Raw genomic sequence first — 17,733 nt, 5'->3', positions numbered from 1 at the left:
TGGTAGAACAAAATATCCTTTATTTAATAAAATTTACATACCACTTATCGTAAGAAAATCTCTAAGCAGTGTACAAAAATATAATATAAAATATTGAAATTATTGATAAAAACAGATAGTTAAAAACATTTAAAAGATTATTAAAATCAACAGTAAATCCCTTGGATATCAATGGAATTTGCTTCCACATCTGGAAGTGGATTCACCCACACCCTGTAACCTGGGAGAATAGTCTCAGTTTGCCTTTGGATTGGGTCAGCCCTATGTCCGTCCATTCTGGACCCAGTTTCAGATGACTAAATACAGCAACACACTCATCTTTACCCATTTTCCATTCCATCTCCAGGCTTCCATACTCTCCTGTCCCTTGGCCTGTCACCTGTTTTTGACACCCAGTAGCGTACATGATATGTTGGACAATAAACACAGTTGTTAAACAGATTGTCCTGTTTTCAAGTTTCTTAAAGTTATACTGTTTGCAATGTTGAGGAAAAGACTTGGTCAACAGATCACTTCCATCAGTTGGTATTCTGGCTGCAATAGATTTACAGACAGATTTTCTGTGATCACATTATTTCATAAATTCTTTCATTACAGCATTCCTTGGTAATCAGCTAGTATGTTTCTTAAAAGGGCAGGAAGCAATTGCATGTCTCAGCAACGTTATTCAATTGTACACAATCAATGTTTATGATTTTACATATTTACAAATTCACTGTTCTGCACATAATATGCAGTTTGTTCCACAATAAAGAAATATGGATGGAGTAAGTGCTATTTTCAGAAGCTGAATTCCTTATTAATCTCAGTTTGCTAACTCTCAGACTCAAAGCTTTTAAACAGGTTTTGGAAATCATTAAGATGTGGTTCGTAGTTTTGATCCCAGATTTGCCCTCTCAGTTTATTTGGTTTCAGATGTGGTTATTTAAAAAAAAAAGGAGCAGCAATCATTACACCAACCAGTCCAGCCTTCTTTAAAGCCAGCTTCCAAGCAGCCTACGCTGTAAGTCCAAGAACATTCTGGAAACGTCAGAAAACACAAGTTCGTTTTTTTAAAAAAATTGCATTTCCCATGAGAAATTCAGACCTGTATGTGCACATTTCTCAGGAGAGTTCTTTAAAAGCGGGCACAGCAGCTAACATCTTGCACACAGGCCATGTTCCTCATATCGCATGGATTGCAACAGGACGACCACCAAAGAAAGTCTGACGAAAAATGTCCACGGTGCACTGTTCTCATAGCCTGGAGGGCTGAAATTCTTCTTCAAGGACCTCCTCCACAGTCGCGTTCTCATAAGCAGGAGGGGGCGTGAGGGGCTCCGGACGTTCTGCCCGCTCTTCAACACCTTTGAGTTCGTGGGTATCAGAGACAAATCGCTGCAGTTTTGGCAGCATGAGCAACCTGAGGCGGAACCGGGACTGTAGATCTGCCTCCGAGGCACGCCGTGTGCCTGGTGCCACCGAAACACTGAATGCCTCGACCACAGTCTCTCCGTGGGCAGGAGGCTCAATGACCACGCTGTACGGAGGGGGTTCCACTGGGGTTGTTCCTTGACTGGAGGTGATGGTCCAGATGGTTGGTCCCGATAAGTAGCCAGTAGTCACCACCTCCTCATATGCCGGGGCCTCATAGGCCTCATTGTCTATGCTGGTAAAAGAGAGGGGGAGTAGTTAAAAACACAAATCATTATAATAGCTCCATACTTTCCACAAAGGAGGATTCTCTGTCCTCTCAACAAACAATAATATCTACCATATTCAAGCAATGGGATCATCAAGTGCATTCCGGCCCCCACAATCACAGGCCTCACCTGTTTTAAAACACTATGATACCAGATGTGTGTGGTATAAATAATAAAATTAGTATTATTATTAAACAGTGAGGGCTTCCCCCAAAAGAATTCCGGGAACTGTAGCTTGCCAAGAGAGCTGAGAGTTGTTAGGGGACTCCTAATCCTTTCACTGGAGCTATAGTTCCCAAACTTTGCTGCAGAGAAGGAGTGACTATTAAACCTACTGTAGAATTTGATAGACTTTTAGGGTGCTTCCAGATAGAATCCCACCCCCAAATAACAAATCCTTTCACTCTTGCCCCTGGCTTTCTTGAGGCTGGTTCAGATGCAATGCCAACTCATGGTTTTCATTGCTTTTAACAACCAGCCACAAGCAGTTTTGTTAATATGATCCTGCAGTTCTCCACTCGGAATATTTCATACAATGCATTATTTGATTCACTGACCCAAGAGGAGGTGGTAACTGGTAGCTCAGGAGAGTTTTTAAGACTTTAGGGCTAAGTCAATGTAGAATATATCAATTACAAACTATTTGCCACTACAGTTAAGTAGAATCTCAAGCCATTGTAGCTAAACAGCTGAGAGCTAATATAACTCAGAATGGGCTGTTGCCTTCATGATCAGCTTGTAAGCTTCCCAGAATTATTGGTTGGCCACTTGGAGTGTTGGTTCTGACTTTTAAAGCCCTAAACCCCCATCGTTCAGCCCAGACACTGAGGTCCAGCTCCAAGGGTCTTCTGCTGTTTACCTCACGGCGAGTAGTGAGGTTACAGGAAACCAGGCAGAGGGCCTTCTTGGAATGTCCTCCCATCAGATGTCAAGGATATAAAGAACTACACAACTTTTAGAAGACATCTGAAGGCAGCCCTGTATCAAGAAGTTTTTAATGTCTGACATTTTATTGTGTTTTTATATTTTGCTGGAAGCTGCCCAGAGTGGCTGGGGAAACCCAGCCAGATGGGTGGGGTATAAACGATATTATCATCACCATGCAGGACAAACAGATCCATGGTCTGATCTGGCCATGCTCTTTTCATGTTCTACCACAGGCTTCCTCAACCTCGGCCCTCCAGATGTTTTTGGCCTACAACTCCCATGATCCCTAGCTAGCAGGACCAGTGGTCAGGGATGTTGGGAATTGTAGTCTCAAAACATCTGGAGGGCCGAGGTTGAGGAAGCCTGGTCTACCACAATCTGCTCTTTGTATAGACTACCTCTAAAGGGTCAGCATATGGAAAGGAGAGGAAAGTAGACACAGCTGCTTACCCAGCCTGACTTTGTCTCCGCGAGCCTGGATTATTTTCTTCCGCTGGATTGCGTTGCTTCAGGTAGAACTCCACTGCCAAACTAATGAGGTAGCCAAGCAAACACAGACCCCCCACCGCAATGAAGAAAAATCCAACAGGGTTGATGTCAGTGGAGAGAGCCAGCATGGTTATTCCAATGAGAAGCGTGGCGGTGAACAGCACCATTAACGTTTGACGCAGGCTCTTCCAGTGTGACGCGGATAACATGGCAGAGGGACTGGTAAGCGTGGCAGTCAATAGACGAAAGCTGTGCAGCGGCAAGAATGGGCATCTGTCAAAGAGAAAAGGCAGTGATGCTGATGAAGAGACACGGACACATGTGACTCAAGCACACAGCAAGGGTCTCAAATGACACGCCATGTGCAAGCCAAGTACCTGATGACATGAGTGCAAATATATACAGGCAATCATTCCAATGAAGTAACCACTTAGAGCTATTGAAGCACTAGCCCTCATCCAGGATAAATATACAACATAATGAAGGATTAGGGCAGGGGTAGGGACATCACCTTGCCAACAAAAGTCCATATAGTTAAAGCTATGATTTTCCCAGTAGTGATGTATGGAAGTGAGAGCTGGACCATAAAGAAGGCTGATCACCGAAGAATTGATGCTTTTGAATTATGATGCTGGAGGAGACTCTTGAGAGTCCCATGGACTGCAAGAAGATCAGACCTCTCCATTCTGAAGGAAATCAGCCCTGAGTGCTCACTGGAAGGACAGATCGTGAAGCTGAGGCTCCAGTACATGAGAACTGAGGCTCCACCTCATGAGAAGAGAAGACTTCCTGGAAAAGACCCTGATGTTGGGAAAGATTGAGGGCACAAGGAGAAGGGGACGACAGAGGACGAGATGGTTGGATAGTGTTCTCGAAGCTACCAGCATGAGTTTGATCAAGCTGCGGGAGGCAGTGGAAGACAGGAGTGCCTGGCATTCTCTGGTCCATGGGGTCACGAAGAGTCGGACACAACTAAATGACTAAACAACAACAAAGGGAACCTTTGGTCTGGGGCTCAAATGTGGCCCTCTGTATCTGTCCCCTGGGACTCCCCAAACTATACCCTCCTACCCCAAGCCATACCAATCCTCCTTCCCTGCTTTTGCCTACTGGGACTGAGATAATTCCTCTTGCTGGTTGTGGAAACAGCTGACCTTTTCATGGCTGGAATGTGGTCTCTGTTGCTCCACCTGCCACTAGTATGTGGCTTCCGCCCTTGAGCTGAAAGACATCCCTCATTCCTGGAATAAGGAGGATGAGCGGAGAGCTTGCTCTTCCTTAGATTTCGCTCTTGTGCAACTGTGGAGAAGCTTTGGCTTGCCAGATGATGCCAAACTCCAACTACCATAATCCTTGGCCACTGGCCATATTTGCTAGGGCTGATGGGAGTTGTAGTTTAGCAACATCTGAAGAGCCAAAGGTTCCCTCCGCCCCTCCTGCCCTAGTGGATTCTCAAAGGAAAACATGGAGATGATAGATAGATAGATAGATAGATAGATAGATAGATAGATAGATAGATAGAGATAGATAGATAGATAGATAGATAGAGATGATAGATAGGATGAAAAATGTTAGATCACAGTTGAGTGAAAATAGATACCCTTGAATAAAATTGTGCTGTTACTTTAAAGGGCTACATGAGTGCTCCTGCAGATATCTAGATAAGCAAATATATTCTCATATATAATTTTAAAGTTAAAAACTGGCCCAAAATTGAGGCAAACACTAGGAATTGGAAGTGGGTGACTTATCGTGAGTGCCATATTGTACACTGGTCTTCAACTGGTGGGTTGGCAACCCAAGCCAGGTCATGGCCTAATCCAGGGGTAGGCAACCTAAGGCCCACAACGATCACATTGTGTGAGACTTCCCAACATCATTTGTCCCTCTTTACTATCTATCCATCCATCCAAAATAGCTAATTGGACTTGTCAATGGGGAAGATAGGTTTATGTTTTCTCAATGGCTGGGGAAGCTCGTTCTTCACAGCCTGGAATCTCTCTGCTCCTTTGAAAGGCAGCACCTTTGGGCTAGTGGGATGGGCAAGTTTGAAAGCCAATGTATGCAGAGCCCGGTAGAAAGCTGACACAGCTGTGGGTTGACTAAAGATGAAATCACAGTGGGGTGCAGTTTTCGCTCTGGGAATCTGGCGCAAGATCAGTGGTTCTGCTGCGCGCTGCAGGAATCCCCTTGCTTCCCATATGTTCTGTCTGTACATTTAAATTGTAAATAAAAAACATGAAGACGACGTTGTAAGTCTCCTATGCTGCTTTACCCAAGAGAAATGAAACCAGGAGACCCTAGGGGGTCTGTGAATGGGCTTCAGGGGGTCTGTGAACCAGGCAAAGAAAAAAGGTAAACAGGTGAAAAAAAATCCAGTGCAATAAATAATAATTATAGAGGGACGCGTGTGGCACTGTGGGTTAAACCACAGAGCCTAGGGCTTGCCAATCAGAAGGTTGGCGGTTCGAATCCCAGTGATGTGGTGAGCTCCCGTTGCTCGGTCCCTGCTCCTGCCAACCTAGCAGTTTGAAAGCACCAAGTACAAGTAGATAAATAGGTACTGCTCCAGCAGGAAGGTAAACGGCGTTTCCGTGCGCTGCTCTGGTTCTCCAGAAGCGGCTTAGTCCTGCTGGCCACATGACCCGGAAGCTGTACACCGGCTCCCTCGGCCAATAAAGCGAGATGAGAGCCGCAACCCCAGAGTCGGTTACGACTGGACCTAATGGTCAGGGGTCCCTTTATCTTTTAAATAATAATCATAATAGTTTACTTATACCCACTGCTGATAAAAAAGCAGAGAGGCTCACCCAGTCTGATTTAACTGCATCCTTTGCTCCCCAGGTGAAATAAATGGCTCTCTAACTTTGGCTTCACTTGCATGTTCACAGCACAGTCATGTTGTTCCCTTTGGTGTCTGACAGCAACACAAGCCCTTTTAAACAGCTGCTTTCGGGCCAGCATGCATGGTCATCATGAGGCAGGCTGTGCCACGCATGGACATTGCTCCTTTCAGGCTACAGGGAAATCCCAGATGGAGGAAGTTCTGCTATTGGCCTCTGTTTTGCACTAATAATAGCTTTCTTACTGGACTCTCGTTTCCCATGCCTTAAAAAAAACCACCCAAGCTCTGTGTGTGCCTGAGCCTAGGCAGCAGCGCAGGAAAATTCCACTCTGCAGAGTCAGAGACGGAAGGTGCTTGCAAAAACCCAAACAAAGGACAGAGGAAGAAAAGGAAGTGAATAAGAAAAAGGAAGAAAGGGTGGGGAGGGGTGGCAGGAGTTGTCTGAAAAAATTATCTGTCTCTCAGCTGCAGTACCCTTTCCTGGTATCTCACCTTCATGAACCAGAATAATAATAATAATAATAATAATAATAATAATAATAATAATAATAATAATAATTTGTTTCCCCAGCCACTCTGGGCAGCTTTCAACAGAATATTAAAATACAATAACCTATTAAACATTAAAAGCTTCCCTAAACAGGGCTGCCTTCAGATGTCTTCTAAAAGTCTGGTAGTTGTTTTTCTCTTTGACATCTGGTGGGAGGGCATTCCACAGGACGGGTGCCATTTACTAGATACATTTATCTAGCATGCATATATATATATCACACATGTGTTCCAACAACACACTTCCATAGACAATAAACATGGATACAACCCTAGATTTTGAAGGATGGAGGGGAGATAGAATCATAGAATTGCAGAGTTGGAAGGTATCCCGGGGGGGGGGGTGTCACCTTGTCCAAGCTCCTGTAATGCCATCCCAGGGCAGGCTTGAACCACCAACAGCCAGAAACATTGACCCCCTATGTACATACAGCTGGAAATTCCGGAGATTTTTACTATAGTCAATCATCTGATTGAACAGACAAGCAGCTTTTTGACTTTAAACTAGCTGACATGCTCAGTAGGATTGACAGCTATAGTTTTGTTTTTTAAAAAACACACACAAAAAACCCACTTTCAGAGTGTCTCTAACTGTGTATCTCCCAATTGCATTTAGGCTATCCAAGATGGCTGAGAAATGGTCGTGTAAGCATATGAAACTAACACTTGAGCAAAAGAAAGCACAAGCGAATCCAAGCATACCTATAATTAACATAATTATGATAATTAATGTGGTGTAGTGGTTAGCTTCCAACGAAGACCAGGGAGGGAGGTGTGAGTTCTGAACTCTTCTCAGGCATGAGAGTCACCAGGTTACCTTAGACCAGTCACCATCGCTCAGCATAAACTATTGTGAAGATAAAATGGGGAGGTTGCTAAACACCACGTTCCTTAAAGAAGGTAAAGGTAAAGGGACCCCTGACCATTAGGTCCAGTCGTGACCGACTCTGGGGTTGCTGTGCTCATCTCGCTTTATTGGCCAAGGGAGCTGGCATACAGCTTCTGGGTCATGTGGCTAGCATGACTAAGCCGCTTCTGGCGAACCAGAGTAGCAGACGGAAACACTGTTTACCTTCCCGCCAGAGTGGTACCTATTTATCTACTTGCACTTTGACGTGCTTTCAAACTGCTGCTAGGTTGGCACGAGCAGGGACCGAACAACGGGAGCTCACCCCGTCGCGGGGATTCGAACCACCGACCTTTTGATCGGCAAGTCCTAGGCTATGTGGTTTAGACCACAGTGCCACCCGTGTGCCTTAAAGAAAGGCACATTAAATTGTAAATATGTATATATTATAAATGAATCTATTTACACACAGAGCACCAAACCTTCACTAATTAAAAATATAGCTAAATATAGCTCATCTTAAATCATGGAAAACTGTTTTAAATCTTAGCAATAGTATTCAAAACTTAACACCAATTTCTTGGTTAACCTTTAAGATACTTTGCATTTATGATTCATGGTTATTGCTGCAATGTAACGATGAAACATGCATGTATTATCAATGACAGCTCACAGCCTCGTGCTTTGAGATGCTGTTAAATCTGTATATTAAAAAAAAAGCTTAAAAAGTATTGTAATAACAATGATGGAAGACAAAAGTGGCAACAGTAGTTTGGAAATGCTGACTCAACTTTACAGGAGTAGTTAGTTTAGTGGGTTTGTGCTTTTTCCCTCCCTATCTACCAATCAAGCTTGTTCATAATTCAGGTTGCAAACCTAAACAGGCTTAGTAGAGAGTAAACCACACTAAGCACAGCTTACTCCCGAGAAAATATGAATGTGATTGCAATGTCTGAGCACCAGCTGACTTCTGGCACAGGACAAAAGGAACTACACTCAAGTTATTTAAAGCTTTGTAAAAGGATTCTACTGCTAGACAGAAACACACATGTGACCGATGCTCTCAGTATTTTTCATTCTACTTTGTCTCATGCATGTACACACCTCGGCTACTTTCGCAAGCAACACTCACACAAGTCTCTGACAGCAGCAGCCCCTCACCAGCCCTGGTCACTCACCAAACTTGGATGCTTTGCACCAGCCTCAGCCATGAGGTCTTCCCTCCTGTGGTCATCCCCAGGTAACTGATTGCAAGCTCCTTTGCCAGGGCTCCCAGAAAGAAACGCCAGCAGCTTCCCACCTTCACCCTTTAAGGGCACATCCAAAAATCCAAGGAGGAAGTTGCGAGTGTAGAAACAGAGAGCTACCCCTTCTTAGATTTCACAATCTTTCCGCCCAAATAGTATTGTCTCCTTTATCCACCTGAGAACGTTTTTCTTTCCTCTTTTGCCCTCCCAGCTGGGCCTCTTTAAAAGAGCAGGAAGGTGGCTGAGGAAATGGGTGGCGTATTGCAAAGAGTGAGTAAGGGGTGTGTGTCAATCTGCGTCTCCAGCTTCTTTTTCTTACTGGGGCGAAGATCTCTCTCTCTCTCTCTTTTATCTTGTAGAAAGCCTTCAGTGACACCTCCCTCGACAGGGTGGGGCATTAGGCCCATCCCTAAATCACAGGGCATGTACATAACTATTTATGAGCTCTGTAAAGATATAAACTATGTGTTCTTCCTACTACTCAGGTTGCCTGGCAGGTACCGGTTTTAGTTTACACTCTTGACTTCTGTGCTATATGGACAAAGAGGGAATGGAGCTGCCATCGGGTCAGTAACCTTCCCAGACGACAGCCGAGGCAGAAAGTCTCTGTGTGATTTAAGGAAAACACCTGGGGATTAGGAGCACAGAATAAAAGCGGCGAAAGTTCTTGTGAAATTACAGCTGTGTTGTTGAAATCTTGACAACTGGGTGAAGGATCACTGAAATATTACCCCAACCCAGGATCTAAACTTGCAAAAAGAACAGAGCGTTAGGGAAGTGATTCAACACTGTAGATCAGTGGCTTTGAAACTTTTTGGCTTCTTACTGGCCAGCAAACAAGCCTTTTCTCTTCACAGAACTGAACTACACGGCACATACTCAATTCCTGAGCTTGGAGTTCCCTAGAACAGTTTGAAAACTATTATCTGAGATGGTTAGCCTTTCCTGGCCTGGATAGGGCTCATGGGAATTGTATTTCAAAACATCTGAAGGCACCAGGTTGGGGAAGGCCGGTGTAGATTATTATGCTTTGACCCAGCTAATGGGAAAGCCCCACATTCCCTACCTGGTACTATATCTGCACATCAGGAACACTATGAGATGAGTACCAGGAAAAAGCCAGACACTCTTCCTTATGGAGCAATCATGCACACATTTCCATGAAGCTGTCCTCACTCCACAGCCTGCTATCCTGCTCCTTGCTAGCAGAAGAGCAATCTGGAGCAGGGGTTTCTCAAACCGCAGGACCCACTTGAGAAAGTTGAAAATTATGGAGGCCCATCAGTCACAAGTTGATGATCCAATGGAAGAACCAGTCACCAAACGGCAGCTGACTCAAGAGTGGAGTTTGGCATAATCAGCTGGCAACTGGCTGACATAATTTTCAGTTTAAATCTAATCCCTCTTTCGAAATTGTTTCTGTTTTTCTTAATCCCTCAGTCCTTCCTGTTATCTCTCGGCCCACTGATGAGGTGACTGCCTCAGGTGGCAGAGTCCACAGGGGCAGCAGATCCCAATGTAGATCTTTTATTTCTCCCTTGTTCCTGATTTAGATATTCACTTCATTCCTGGTGGGGGAGGCACCATTTGGTGGTTTGCTTCAGGCGTCAAAACATCACATGGCCACAATACTATGCACGCAAAGGTATTGCTGTTGCTGTGGAAATCCAAACAACAGCAAGCCCTGAGGGATAGCTCCGTGGGTAGAGAATGAGACTTAATCTCAGGTTTATGAGCCCCACATTGGTGTGAAGATTCCTGTATTGAGGCGTTGGATTAGATTACTTTTGCGGTCCCTTCCAATTCTACAATTCTGATTCAAGGTGGCTTATCTAATATTTGAAGAGAGGCTGTGCCACTGAGGTTCACCTCAATATTTCCCTTGGGGATAACTTCAGTGGCAATTCTGCCTGGATGTATCCTGTCTCAAAGGCACCAGATGGATTTGTGTGCAACCTGATGTTACATTAACAGGACAAATGAGCCTGTTGTTCTCCAGAAACACCTTTTGGATGGAAAGCATGGGCACGAAAGGAAAACTTACCCAACAGAATGTGGGAATGATAGGCAGCCATTATATGATCTTAGCTTGAACCAGATGTACAACCGCAGGGAACACCTCCAAAAAGAGACAAATCTAATGGCGATTTTGTTAAAAACTCTTCAAATGATACACACAACAGGGAAAATGAGATCATACTGTATTCGCTCCTAGGACAAAAAGTTCAGCTGTGGAGTTCTTTTTAGCTATCATGGCTGTGCACCATTTCCTGACAAGTGTGGATCACAAGCGCAACTGAATGAAAACCGAATGCCACCCAGGTAAAAGAAGAGGCAAGGCCATTCATATGCCAGTTGAGGCTCTGTATGTGGGTGACCAAAGCTAATATTTTTATGGTTTTTCATCATGGGAATGTGTTGAAAACACTCCCATGAATGACTGCCCACTTTACAATTCATATTCACTTTATGACACATGAAGGGAGGGACACGGGTGGCGCTGTGGTCTAAACCACTGAGCCTCTTGGGCTTTCCAATTGGAAGGTTGGCGGTTCGAATCCCCGTGACGGGGTGAGCTCCCGTTGCCGTGTCCCAGCTCCTGCCAACCTAGCAGTTCAAAAGTACACCAGTGCAAGTAGCGGGAAGGTAAATGGCGTTTCAGTGCACTCTGGTTTCCATCACAGGGTGTCCCGTTGCACCAGAAGTGGTTTAGTCATGCTGGCCACATGACCCGGAAAGCTGTCTGTGTACAAACGCCGGCTCCCTTGGCCTGAAAGCGAGATGAGCACCGCAACCCCACCATCGCCTTTGACTGGACTTAACTGTCCAGGGGTCCTTTACCTTTACAACACATGGAATAGAGTTGGCTTAGTGTCATAAGTAAGGATGTTAGCTGGGGAGCCCATGGTTCAATTCTGACTTTAGCCAAGAACTCACTAGAACTGTGTGGCTTGGGAAAGACTGTTTTTCGTCTCAGCCCCCTTTTCCTTCCTTGTGGGGATAATAATTCTGGCTTATCTTGAAGGGTTGTTGACCATGTATATAAAGCAGATATAAACCACACTGTATCAATGATAAATATTATTATACCAGGCCTACTGTCTTGTAATACAAGTTGGCTGCCATCAGCTTTTAAAAACATAAAAAAATATACAAGTGTGCCGTATCTGTGAAGTAGGTCAGCTGCACAGTGCTCCACCCCTAATTTTCCCTCTCTTTCCAGTCACCCATTAATTCTCCACATCACCACTTTCCTAGGCTGCCATTGATTTGCCTTATCTTATCATTTGGGTATCCTGAGGCATTTACCTGGCTCTCATTGGGAGGCTCCTTGGCCCAGCCCATAAATTCCATTACGTTTTTAGTCAGTGACCAATTTCAAGGCTGCTGTTTCCGTTCTTAAGAAACAGTCGCCACATGCAGGAATGCCTGCATTTCTTCTTTCTGCCCTAGGCATTTGTACACACTGCGACTTATTTACTCCAGAACCAGGGCACTACCAACACAGGTTGTTATGTACTAAACTTGGATCCTAGAACAATAGGCAAGTAGGATCCTAGAGGCCACTTTTAAAATGAGGCTGCATTTTAAATTGCATTTTAACCTGTATTTTATTTTATTTTATTGTTTCCCCTATTATGTTTTTACTGTAATTTTTACTGGTGTTAGCTGCCCTGAGCCAGGGAGGGCAGGGTATAAATAAAATTATTTATTTATTTATTTATTTATTTATTTATTTATTTATTTATTTATTTCTATTATTAGAATGCAACAACTGATTGGCTTGCAGGAAAAGACCAATTAGGCTCCAGGAGGGAAGCAGAATCAGATGGCACTCATTGTGTAAATAATGTACAGTGGTACCTCGGGTTACATACGCTTCAGGTTACACACTCTGCAAACCCAGAAATAGTGCTTCAGGTTAAGAAATTTGCTTCAGGATAAGAAAAGAAATTGGGCTTCAGTGGCGTGGCAGCAGCAGGAGGCCCCATTAGCTAAAGTGGTGCTTCAGGTTAAGAACAGTTTCAGGTTAAGTACAGACCTCCGGAACGAATTAAGTACTTGACCCGAGGTACCACTGTATATAAAAGCCTGAGGTTGGGGGGGGGGGCAATTCAATCACTGTTTTACAAGCTGCAATAAAGAGCATGAAATCATTACAGGACTCCGAGTATATTTCACAGGTGTTGGAAACCAAGCACATAGCATATTAGCTACAATCCATATGCATCCTGTAGTTCCTCGAAAAATGCTCCCATTTGATGTGTTTTCCCTCAAACCAGCTTCCATCCGATTTGAAAACACATGCTGTGGCTGAAGTGTGCACAGTTTTAGCAGCCATTGCACATGGGCAGATGACAGCCTCCTTGAATAGGAGTTGTGGGGACGAGACAACAAATCAGGTCATGACCCTGACCCCTCTGTAGTGTGTACAGCTAATGCAAATGTGTGTGGGGAAATTACTTCACTGTGTTTTAAGCTGCCTGTGTGGACCTGTTCAGGTGGTCAAATTGTGTCTGACTCGTACTATTTCAGAACACGAAGGGCTTGCATAGTTGCATTTTATTCTATTCAAACAAAATCATTTATACATAGAAGCCTCACCTCCTCCATGGCACACCAATTTTCTACATATAGTGAAATTAAAGTTAAGGTGTTTTTTTTAAAAAATTGTAGGAAAACTCAGCAATGGAGTCCCATCTGTAGCCTGAATTTATACAGCCAAGCAGCTACAGACTTACCACCTCACATCTGATTTTAGTTCTCATGGTTCTGTGGTCTAAAAACACAAATTCTTCTTTTTCCCTTTCACTGGTTGTTTCTTTTCTTACATGGTGTGCTGAGTCATGCTGATGGAAATGGACTTTGTTTTTCAGCTACTTGGAGACAGACAATCATTTTTATGAGTACTGAAAGTAGCTTGAGAGAGAACATTTCCCATGGTGTGTGCATATAAATAATAAAAGTATTATTATTATTATTGAATAGGATGTCCCTATTTTCATCAGAGAAATGTTGGAGGGTGTATTCTTATGATAGTGTACAACATAAGCAGTGATCCTCTTTCAAACTGCTTTCAGCTCTCCAAAAAAGACATGTTATTTATTAAAAATAAAAAAATTCCTTCCAGTAGCACCTTAAAGACCAACTAAGTTAGTTCTTGGTATGAGCTTTCGTGTGCATGCACACTTCTTCAGATACAGTGTGCATGCACACGAAAGCTCATACCAAGAACTAACTTACCGTAGTTGGTCTTTAAGGTGCTACTGGAAGGAATTTTTTTATTTTGACTATGGCAGACCAACACGGCTACCTATCTGTAAATGTTATTTATTGCCAATCATATTGGTTCCAGGACAGAATCCAGACATGGATTCATGTTTATTTGCTGCACATATGTCCCTCAGCACTTAGTATATTTTAGATATAGGGCAAAGATAGGCATAACAAGTGTTATGTACTAAGCTTGGATCCTAGAACAATAGGCAAGTAGGATCCTAGAATACAACAACTGACTGCCCTGCAGGAAAAGACCAATCAGGCTCCAGAGGGGAAGCAGAATCAGCCAATCAGACGGGACATGTATATAGAAGCCTGAGGTTTGGGGGGCAATTAAATCACTGTTTTACAAGCTGCAATAAAGAGCATGAAATCACAACAGAATGAGTATATTTCCACAAGTGTGTTCAGATAAAGCATTAGCCACGGTTTAGCAAAGCAGTGGCATGTGAGCAGGGTGGGGACTCTCCTGGTGGCAACCCTGAGATTACTGGGACAGAGGCAGAGAGATTTGGGAGCTGCAGCTTGGGAGTCTTGGTGTCCTAAAAGCATACATGCCACCCACCCAGAGCCTTGCCACCACCTTGCCGCACTTCATCCCTGCCCCAGTGAGTGCATCACAATAACAAAAGGATGCCCCGGCCACTCCACCCCCTTCATGTGCTACAGATGGATTAACAGAACAAGAATAAGCCCTATTGAGCCTTGGCCTCTTCCATGCCCCTCTCCAGGGCAGCCACAAATAAGAGATCATAAACACCCATTTCAGATTACCTCCAGTTTCGTCTGTCGTCTGAACACAGCATAATCAACCCTATGGTTAGTTGAAACAAGCTAATTTGGTCAACTCTGGCTTGACGTTGGCCTGTTTCAAATAGCCTAGGTTGCCTGGTTTGAACAACATGGCAAGCTGTGCTTAATCTGAAACAGAGGCAAAAGCTTCTAACTTCTTTCTCACAGCCATGCCAGTGGGATGGGGACTGTGTGCGCCTGAGATTACATCTAAATCAACCCAATATTTAAAGACTAGTCATGGCAGGTTCTTCACTTGTGTTCGAAATACAGCTTCCTACTGGCTTTGCAATTCATCGGATAGAAGTACAGTGGTACCTCGGGTTACAGACACTTCAGGTTACAGACGCTTCAGGTTACAGACTCCGCTAACCCAGAAATAGTACCTTGGGTTAAGAACTTTGCTTCAGAATGAGAACAGATATCGTGCTTCAATGGCGCGGCAGCAGCGGGTGGCCCCATTAGCTAAAGTGGTACCTCAGGTTAAGAACGGTTTCGGGTTAAGAATGGACCTCCGGAACGAATTGAGTTCTTAACCCGAAGTACCACTGTACATTATTTTGGCACATTGAATCCTCCTTTTTAAAGTATAGATATATTAATTTAAGCATTCATGCTTTGCCCTTTTTTTTTAAAGGAAGTGTTTAGAATAGAAGCAAAAGTGCCCTGAGGATGGTCTGAGGGTGGGAATCATAGACTGGATAATTGGTACCCACATTCACAACCAGTTGGGCTGCAAACTTGCAGAACTGCCTCTCCCTGCCCCAGAGCACAACCCGAGCAATAATTGATATGCCCCTATTTCCCCTTTGAAGGAGTCTTAATAAATTTTGTTAAACCTTTAGATTAACATCTAGAAGCAGAGGAGGACCTCAAGAGGTTTAATCCCTAGTGTGGAACAGACGCATCTTGGCTAAAGTGAGGATCTATGTAAATACAACCACATAAACAGTCTGGGATTCATTCTGAACTGTCAAGTATGATAACCTAGTGAGGGACAATTATATTTTTCTAGGACATTTTTAGAGCTGGGAGACCACTTTAGAAACACCCCAAGTATGTTCAGTCCAAACATATGTACTGTATTTTTCGCTCTATAAGATGCACCAGACCACAAGACACACGTAGTTTTTGGAGGAGGAAAACAAGAAAAAAGATATTCTGAATCTCAGAAGCCAGAACAGCAAGAGGGATTGCTATGCAGTGAAAGCAGCAATCCCTCTTGCTGTTCTGGCTTCTGGGATAGCTGTGCAGCCTGCATTCTCTCCATAAGACGCACACACATTTCCCCTTACTTTTTAGGAGGGAAAAAGTGAGTCTTATAGAGCAAAAAATACGGTATGCTCTTGAGCTCTGAAAACAAAGAGTTCTGAAAGGGAAAATCACTGAGGGCAATTTCAGATAAATAGCCAAAGCTTGTACAGATTATCAGCAGGGCTAAAGCTCACAATGCGTACGAGGCTTATTAGAGGTGTTCAAAATAACCAAAAGGAGGGTGGGTAGGTGTTTTGCTGTGTTCAGGAAATGGTAGGTTCACGGTGTGAAGGACGGAAAAGTGTTAGCAGGTGACAGGGAGCAGACAGGATTGCTTCAGTCTTCTCACACAATGGAAAACGTGCTTGACCTCATAAAAACAGATTAAGAGATAAATGGACAGAGTTGCATCCCCAGATAGGTGAAGAGATGATACAGGAGCCCTTAGCCCATTGAAACTAATTCAAGTCTTCAGGGCCTGGTGAATTGCACCCTAGGGTACTAAAGGAACTTGCAGATATTATGTCAGTGGTTAATTACACTTTTCGGAAATTCTTAAATAACCACAAGACTGGAAGTGGGCGGATGTTCTTACGGCTGGAGCACTACTACTCAAACTATTGACCAGACTGCTGTGAACATTTTTTTATCTTGATTCAGAAGATTAAGAAGGCAAAAGGAATTAATATCATTTTTTTAATCTAGGTTTAGGAATTAATCCAATACAAAAATGTTTCTCTGTACCTGGCACATCAACGCCTCTTCATATTGTGTTAAATAATATTTACAATTTCAGAATTGAAAAGTTTTTGATTTTTTTTATTAAATAAAAGCTAGAAAGACCATTTTCTACCTGTGATCCCTTAGGACAGGGGTAGGCAACCTAAGGCCCATGGACCGGATGCGGCCCATTCACCTTCTCAATCCGGCCCGTGGATGGTCTGGGAATCAGAGTGTTTTTACATGAGTAATAATAATAATAATAATAATACAATACTCCGCCCTCCCCAGCCAAGACCAGGCTCAGGGCGGCTAACACCAGGTATAAAAGCAATTGATTAAAATACAACTTAAAAACAAGATTAAAATACATTAAAAATGCAGCCTCATTTCAGTAGAAACTCAAATCGAAAACCTTTTGGGGATGAAAACGTCAAAATGTGTCCTTTTATTTAAAATGCATCTCTGGGTTATTTGTGGGGCATAGGAATTTGTTCATTCCCCCCCCCCCCATATAGTCCGGCCCACCACATGGTCTGAAGGACGGTGGGCCGGCCCACGGCTGAAAAAGGTTGCTAACCCCTGCCTTAGGAGATGTTTCTCCATGGTGCCACTTTCAATTACAACTGGATAGAAAATCTTGGAGGAACAAGAACATCTTGTTATAGGGAAAGGAAAGAGCATAGACACCCCCATGCCACCCCCCAAAAAAACTGGCTCTGGGAGGGTCAGGAGAATCTCTAGAAAAGCACACTGTGGAGGAGAGCTTCCCATCTCCTCCCACTCAATGAAGAATTTGAACTAGAGGTTGCAGGGTCTACCAAAATCTTTAATGCTCAGATCAGTGTGATACATGGGCAAAATGCCATTCAAAGGCACAGCAGGTGCTACACGTAGCCAAGCAAGCAAAGACATTGATCCAGGAACAACACATACCCCAGCTTAGGAGCTACTCCTGTTGTAAACAAAATTTTGCCCTTTTCCCTTATGGGGTATCTAAGAGCCCATATAAAGTCCTTACATAGGTTCCCTATTGGTAGGAGAGAATAACAGAGGCCAACCAGAGAATATTGAGAAGCAAAGCAGCTAGTGAGCTTGATC

General features: G+C 43.7%; 1 protein-coding gene across 2 annotated transcripts; it reads right to left on the bottom strand.

The window, feature by feature from the left end:
- On the bottom strand, positions 1-9,255 carry TMEM139 (transmembrane protein 139). 2 transcript variants are annotated; one of them, XM_081177012.1, is made up of 3 exons: positions 8,518-9,255; positions 3,060-3,371; positions 1-1,648 (listed from the first exon to the last, which is right to left on the bottom strand). In XM_081177012.1, the coding sequence occupies exons 2-3, from the start codon at positions 3,305-3,307 to the stop codon at positions 1,237-1,239; spliced, it is 660 nt and encodes a 219-aa protein (XP_081033138.1). In that variant the 5' UTR covers positions 3,308-3,371; positions 8,518-9,255; the 3' UTR covers positions 1-1,236. The 2 variants fall into 2 exon arrangements, with proteins under 2 accessions (XP_081033138.1, XP_081033137.1); XM_081177011.1 differs by lacking the exon at positions 8,518-9,255 and adding an exon at positions 5,909-6,163.
- Positions 9,256-17,733: the final 8,478 nt, after the last annotated feature.

Source organism: Podarcis bocagei (assembly GCF_964188305.1).
Source record: "Podarcis bocagei genome assembly, chromosome: 17".
Classification (NCBI taxonomy): domain Eukaryota; kingdom Metazoa; phylum Chordata; class Lepidosauria; order Squamata; family Lacertidae; genus Podarcis; species Podarcis bocagei.
The sequence above is the reverse complement of the archived record's forward strand: the minus strand, read 5'-3'. Positions and strand labels throughout refer to the sequence as shown.

Coding starts and splice junctions, on each gene's coding strand:
- TMEM139 (XM_081177011.1), bottom strand. CDS start 5,928: ATGCAGTTAAATCAGACTGG. Junction 3,372..5,908: donor ATGCAGTTAAATCAGACTGG/GTGAGCCTCTCT, acceptor TCTCTTTGACAG/ATGCCCATTCTTGCCGCTGC. Junction 1,649..3,059: donor CGGAGACAAAGTCAGGCTGG/GTAAGCAGCTGT, acceptor CTCTTTTACCAG/CATAGACAATGAGGCCTATG.